We start from the raw sequence: 7,458 nt of genomic DNA on the forward strand, positions 1-7,458 counted from the left end.
ACAGAAGACTGGAGCAGACAGCAGGTGCATGTATGACAGCTGCCCTGTACAATCAAATGCTCACCGTGTGAGACTCTGATCTGGCCTGCATCATGTCTCTATTCCATTTGATTCTCTCTTCACCTTCACGATCCATAAAATGACAAAAAGCCAGAAGCCAAAAGCCATAAAAATCTGCATTTAGACCCTTTACTTTGTGATTTATTTTCCTCTAGGTTGGATACAGTGTTTGTAAGGTGAACAGACGTGCAGATTCCTCAGATCCTGAATCTCGCTTCATTCTGATCATCAAACTGCAAAGTAAAAAAAAAAAAAAGATTTTGAATTTGTTTCACTGCATCCATCCATCCTAACATCATTCCTTCAGTATACTCTAGTAAAAAAGGTACAAAAGCTGTCACTGGCATGGTAAACATTTACATAGCCTACTATGCACACTTTAAGTATTAATATGTACCTTTAATGTACCAATTTGCACCCTTTAGGGCTAAATAAGATGTATGAGTGAGTTTACTGAACCCAGAACAAAAGGAGGTCCCACTTTATATTAAGTGGCCCTAATACCTGTGTACTTACATAGTAACTAGATGTGTACGTAGTATGTAACCACAGTGTAAGTACACATTGGGCGTGACAGATGAAGACATGATCCTCAAACTGGGTAAAGTGGCTTTTGAGCAGCTTGTGAAAGGTAACCTGATCTTCTATGAGGAAGACCTGAGAGAGTGTGGCATTGATGTGACAGAAGCAGCCCATCACCAAACAGAGTTTACGGGCTAAAGTTAAGGACTGGTTTCAACTCAATTCATCGGAACATGTTTCATTATCTGATCTGCATCAGAGAGCTGTGGATGAGGCTCTACAGAGTAAAAATGGACATCTGGATCTTTTCCTGCGGTTCCTTCTGGGTTTATCAGTGGAGTCTCATCAGATTCTCCTACAAGCACTAATGAAACTGACGAGAAGCAGATCTGACAGCACTGAGAAAACAGTTGAGTACATCAAGATGAAGATCAGGACCATTGACTCTCCAGAGAAATCCATCAATCTGTTCCACTGTCTGAATGAACTGGGTGATCGTTCACTAGTGGAGGAAATACAACAGTATCTGAAATCTGGAACAATAAAGGAAAGCAAACTCTCTTCATCTCAGTGGTCAGCTGTAGCTTTTGTGTTGCTGACATCAGAGAATAAACTGGACGCATTTGATATTAATGAATTTGTTGGAGAAAACAATAAAGCTGAAAAACTGAATGTTCTTCAGTATCTGCTGCCTGTGATTAAAGTTCAGTAAGTATCACTGAGAACAATCACTTCACTGTTAAAGAAAAGAAAAGCAAAATCTCATAATAATAGTATCAGTTAATGGAGCAATATGGAAGCATACTTGAAACATATACTTTAATGACAACATTATACATCTTGCCAGCAGAAAAAACAATCCGCACACGGTCAAATGCAGGGCAAAACCTCCTCAAAAAATCTTTATTATAATGCTTAATCAGAGGCCGTAAAAAAGTGCAAAGTGCAAAACGTTTTCGAGACAAAAGCTCTTCCTCAGTGCCACATTGATTAGTGCACACCTGCACCCATTATAACATCAATATTCACCATGGACATCATAATATGCACGCAGGCCCAAAAACACCATACAATATATCCAATTTTACCTTAAGACATTCCTATAAATATATTTTAATGGTAAAAAATTCCTCAATGCAAAAATACCTTAATACAACATTATTAATGTAAAATGCAAAAAATGTTTCATACAGAATTTCACCCATAGATCTTATAAATGTTTATTGTATACATATATCACAAAAAACAATTCAAAAACAATTCCTCATTCATACCAAGGGAATATAAAGATTTCAAATCAAAAATTTCCATTTGCATTCTCTTTGTAAAAGACGGCGTTCCATGTCACCACCCCTTCGAAACTGTGGTATATGTTCTATTACCGTAAAATCCAAGTCCGCTATGGAATGTGCCGCTTCATTGAAATGACGAGCTACCGGAGATTTTATGTCCTTTCTTCTAATGGAGCTCATATGTTCGATAATACGCGTTCTGATCGATCTACTAGTTTTTCCCACATACTGTTTATGACACACACAAGTCAACAGATAAATTACATTAGTGGATGCACAAGTGGTAAACTGTCTCATACAATACACTCTATCTGTCACGCAACTCTTGAAAGACACCTGTTTTCTCCGTATATATTTATAAGAGGCACATTTACGACAGGCATAAAAGCCACGATCTCTTTTCTTGTTACCCGCAAAAGTGCTATTATTAATTATGTATAACAACAAGTTCTTCGCTCTATAATGCGAGAATACTACTTCATTACCAATACGATCTCTTTTCTTGTTACCCGCAAAAGTGCCCGAAAGATAATCTCTTATGTTCTTCGCTCTATAATGCGAGAATAACGGGGGGGGTCAGAGAAAAGGCGTGCATATACAGGATTATAAATTATAAATCTTCCCTGATTATTATTATTTTAAATTTCTGAAATTGATTCATTTCTAGTATTTAGCAGTTTTTTAGAGACAAGCTGGACTCTAAAGCACATGCCAGTCAATGTCTTAAAGTGGATTAGTTTGAAACCAACAAGTTTAATGTTATAAATGAGTTAGTACTTAAATGATGTGGATTTGATCCACGGTAAAGCTATTTATTGCAAATTTGATTATTGCCTTTTTTATTATTAATAAAATGAATGTTTGCTCTGTCTATCGTGAGTCCATATCATGTCCCACTTGTCTTTTTTCACCTTTTTTTATTTAAGTTTTAGTTTAATAAGTGTTTTCATCTCTCTACAGTTTGAGTGATTGTGGCGTCACAGATAAAGATTGTGCTGCTCTGACTTCAGTTCTGAGATCAAACCCCTCACAGCTGAGAGATCTGGATCTGATTAATAAAGCAATCAGAGATTCAGGAGTGAAGCTTCTCTCTGTTGTACTGGAGGATCCTCGATGTAAACTGGAGAAACTGTGGTAAGATCATCTCTCTCATAGTCACATGTTATTGTCTTCTGTAAGACCTAAACCCTTTATGTACATTTTAGAACTACAATTTAGAAAATCAGCTTTTAAAATGTTAAGTGGACTTACTATATCTCAGCATAAAAAATGATCCTGATAACTGAAGATGAAGCATGAATAAGGCATGTGACAATATTACATCATATAATTTAATTTAATGACAAAAACGGATGAAAACCAAACAGATAATGAGGGCTTTAAAACTGCAGTGAGCTAAATGTTCGAGCCGTTCACTGTTTGTAGGGTCTTATTTGACACAATAATGACTTTAAAGGATCTTTTGGGGTAATTTCTCAGCCAAATTTGATGTGTGATTAATTTGTGATTAATTAATTGGCACATTATGTAATTAATTACATTTAAACAATTATTACCTAATTATAATATAAAATCTGACCTGTTTCTCCTGTTTTTGACCCAGCAGCTGTTTACTGGAGGTTTAGTTGCTTCTGGTACTTAATTTTATAGGATTTTAGGATTAATACTCCTTTCCTGGCTGCTCTTTTTACTTATTTTTGTACTTGTTCTGAAATCAAAATCAGCACGTTTTTATCATTATTATTATTTTTACTACTACTACTATTATTAAAGGCGATTTTGTTTCATTCTCTACCACACTATCAGTTTATCATACAGTGATTAACAAACATGACTAATGAAGATCATCTTTCCTCTGTGCCTCTGTTATTATTAAACTTCTAATATAAATAGAGGTTTTTGAAGCACATGTATTGAAAGCTTTTTGAATTTCTTTATCATTTTCACAACTGTGATAAAATTCTAATGGAAATGTAGACATATTTACTAGCTGTTTAGCATTGTGATTTGTACCTGTTGATCTGATCTGAGAGAGTGAAGAGTGTGTCATTGTTCTCTACAGGTTGTGGGATTGTGATTAAATCAAAATTATAATTTACACTCAATACGTTATTATTGTATACTGTTTTATAATGCAGCCTACTACAATAATGAGGTGCAGATATCGGCCACTATTTGCACTAAGAAGTATGAAAAGCATCAAACTACTATTACTGCAAGAAAATACTCCTATTATTAAATAGTGTAAATAGAATCTATTGCTAAGAAAATATGCTATTTTCACTTAGTGTAAATAGAATTCATTGTATTCAAATAGCCCCTGCCAAAATCAAATTCTAAACTATCAGCCATTTCAACTGGAAGATGAAGGCTGTTATATAAATTTTATCCACTAGAGGGAGCCACAGGATAAGGAATCTTATAAGCCGTTTTCAGTTTTATTGAAAATAAATGCAATAAATGTGTATACCCATAGTGTAGCGACAGTAGTTTCATATTATTCGTGTGCATAGAAATATGTGAAATGCTCATAGATCATTTACCCAAATAAAACGCACTTGTCAAGTTTCCAGACATGATTAAATATATAGTGCTGTACTACAGGGACGGTTCTAGACCCTTTTAGGTGGGCTTCAGCCACCCTATTTGTCGTCTCAGCCCCCTAAAACTATAATCAGCTATCTGAACGATCAGACCAGTGCTGCTTCCTCATGAAAGTTTATCATTCTCGCTTTTAAGGGCAAGATGGCACGAGTGAGATCTCAATGTGGTATTCACGCGCTGTGATATCGTTACTGTGTACACACATTAATTATTTAATGATACAATTGTTGTTAGGTCTTAAGTAAACACATTTATAGTTACAAAGTAAAACAACAACAACAACAATATAGCCTAATAAAATAGCATAATAAGAATTATTATAATAATAATCATATAAAATAGCCTAATAATAATAATAATAATAAGCAATGAACCAGATGGGCAAGATTAGATAATTCTTATTAAATCGTTGTCCATTCTCCGAACAATTGAGAGACTGTTGCATATTCATGCCTTAACTTTCAGAAGAGTGTATCAGTGCAGTGTCATATTTAACGTAACATTGAAATGGTTGAGACAGACATGAGAAAGAGGTTCAATAGACTTTATCATTCATCTTGTCCACTGATACGTCAAGAACTGGACAACATGTTATATAAAAATAATGCAAGTATTAGGACATTACAGTGTGTATCACGTTTGGTCCCAATGGTCAAGAAAATCTGAGCCGAATTTGGCAGAGAGTACAAACATGTCGGCTCCTCAAACGTGCCGGTGTAATAATATATCAAAATGTACAGTAAAAAAACCCCGCACCTGCCTTTAAACAAAGAGAAACGCCAGCACGAATTTGGGCACGCAATGTGACGACTCATTCATGTAGCCTAAATACAACAATATAAAAATAAAAAAAAGTCCAGTAAAACGTTTAAACTTTGTATGACGCATTATTATCTGTTTTATTTTTCATTTTGGTTGTATTTTTTATTTGATGTATTAGAAGAAAGTGTAATGAAACCCAAAACAAACATATGAAAAAACTACATGAATTTATGTTTTATGTTCTAGCTAAATGAATGCCTTGTTAATTTTTCCTTTAATTATCAGAAGGACTTGGTGGCCAATAAAAAGAAACAGGATAAAATTACTTTTTTTTAAACAATTAACTAAAAATAAAATAATTTATCCAGCCATAATATAATTTTCATGTTTCATTGACAAAACAAATAAATAAAGGAGGAGCCGTTTCTGTGCATGAATGTTCTTCCGCCATCTTTGGCCAATGCTGACGCTAAAACGAGAATTGTGGGAAAACCAAATCTCATTAAGATTCATTATCTCATTACCATAGCTATTCTTACCTGTAAAAATGGCATTTCTAGATATCTGTAAAAGTATTTTCACTAGTTAAAATGTTAAGATATCAGTAATTCTATTTTCACTAGTTGCAAGGGCAATTTCAGATAACAACTGCCTTTGTTGATATCAATAATTACTTGTTAATTCTTGATATCAGTAAATATATTTCAACGTGTTACATTTGTTATTTCTGATATCTGAAAATGCATTTCTGATATCAATATAATTTCTGATATCTAAAATGGCTTTCTTACTAGTAACAATCACATTCATGATATCAGAAATTAACATTGTCACTAGTGGCAATTAAATTGTTGATATCAAGAATAGACATCTGTACTAGTAACCATATGATTACTGATATCAAAAATAAAGGATTTTATTAGTAAGAATTGTATTTCTGATATGTTAAATTGGAATTTTTACTAGTAAGAAATTAATTCTTGATATCAACAATTAAATTTGACTGGCAGCCTATGGCAACATTTAACTAGTGAAAATACAATTACAGATATCAAGAAGTATAATTTTTACTAGTTGAAATGTAATTCCTGATATCAAGAATTAGAAACGGCTTGCCATACTAATAAGCATATTTCCAGTAAGTGCCTCAAGCTGCACAGTATATCGTCAACTCATTCATCAGAATCCTCAGTAATCCTCAACAAACTTCCACAGTAGGTTGAACCGGCTCATTCGGTACTGTTTGAGTCGGACGTGCTACTTCAGCTGTGCATCTTGCATCTTCAACCCGGAACTAAAGCTTGATTCAGTTCGATTTTGTGAACCGGCTCGACCGGCTACTTCCTGAGAACCAGTGTTAATTTCGTCAATGAAGACGAGGACGGAAGGAGGCTCCTGACAAGTTTTTTGAGTTGTTAGGCCCTTGTTTGAGCCTTCTCTGAGCCTCCTCATTCTCTCAGCCCAGGTACGTGTATTTAGGTTGAGCATGGTTTCTGCTATACTGAGCACTCTGCTCCCTAGTTTTTTTTTGTTGCAGTTATTTCAGGTTGTGAGGCTCTCTGTGAGCCTCCCTGACCAGCTGTTCTTGAGCCTGGTAGCTCCCCTCCCTTTGAGGGTCGCTATGCTGAGATCACAGTTCCTAGTGTTCTCTCAACAGAGCTCTGTGGCTGTTAGGCTCTTGTGCTTGCTCCCTAGAGCTCTGTTTCACACTTAGGAGCATGGTTAGTACTCCTAGCTCAGTAATCTAGCTTTTTGAGTCGTTACGCAGTGTACTCCGCTCCCTAGAGCTCCGCTTAGACAGTACTATAAGTATGTAGGCTCTATCGTGAGCCTCCCTAACTGTCCCTAGCGCTGAGTGCAGTCAGGGCTCCTCTCGTTCTAGAGAGTCGTTGTGCTGAAGCCTCCACTCTTAAGAGTTTCTCTAATAGGGCTGAGTGTTGTTAGGCTTTCTGTCGTTTAAGAGGGTCATCCTGCTGAAGCCTCCGCTCTTCAGAGCTCCGTCTTTGGCAGTAATATGAGTTGTGAGCTCTTTATTTTGAGCCTCACTAACTGCCTCTGGCGTTGAGTGTAGCTAGGTCTCCTCTCGGTTTAGAGAGTCGTTATGCTGAGACCCACACTCTTAAGAGCTCCTAAACTAGGATTGAGTGTTGTTAGGTTTCCTCTCGTTTAAGAGAGTCATTCTGCTGAAGCCTCCGCTCTCCAGAGCTCCGCTTAGGCA

At 35.9% G+C, this 7,458-nt stretch overlaps 1 protein-coding gene across 1 annotated transcript in view; it reads left to right on the forward strand.

Annotated features, from left to right (window-relative positions):
- The first annotated feature begins 839 nt into the window (after nucleotides 1-839).
- Nucleotides 840-7,458, forward strand: part of LOC107753220 (ribonuclease inhibitor-like) — a 30,997-nt gene continuing 24,378 nt past the window's right edge. The window contains exons 1-2 of the mRNA XM_016569344.1: nucleotides 840-1,290; nucleotides 2,835-3,008. Of these exons, the coding sequence (XP_016424830.1) occupies nucleotides 950-1,290; nucleotides 2,835-3,008 (515 nt within the window). The 5' untranslated portion in view covers nucleotides 840-949. The remainder of the gene's footprint in view (nucleotides 1,291-2,834; nucleotides 3,009-7,458) is intronic.

Source organism: Sinocyclocheilus rhinocerous, unplaced genomic scaffold (genome assembly GCF_001515625.1).
Source record: "Sinocyclocheilus rhinocerous isolate Xijiao unplaced genomic scaffold, SAMN03320098_v1.1 scaffold1402, whole genome shotgun sequence".
NCBI classification, from domain to species: Eukaryota; Metazoa; Chordata; class Actinopteri; order Cypriniformes; family Cyprinidae; genus Sinocyclocheilus; species Sinocyclocheilus rhinocerous.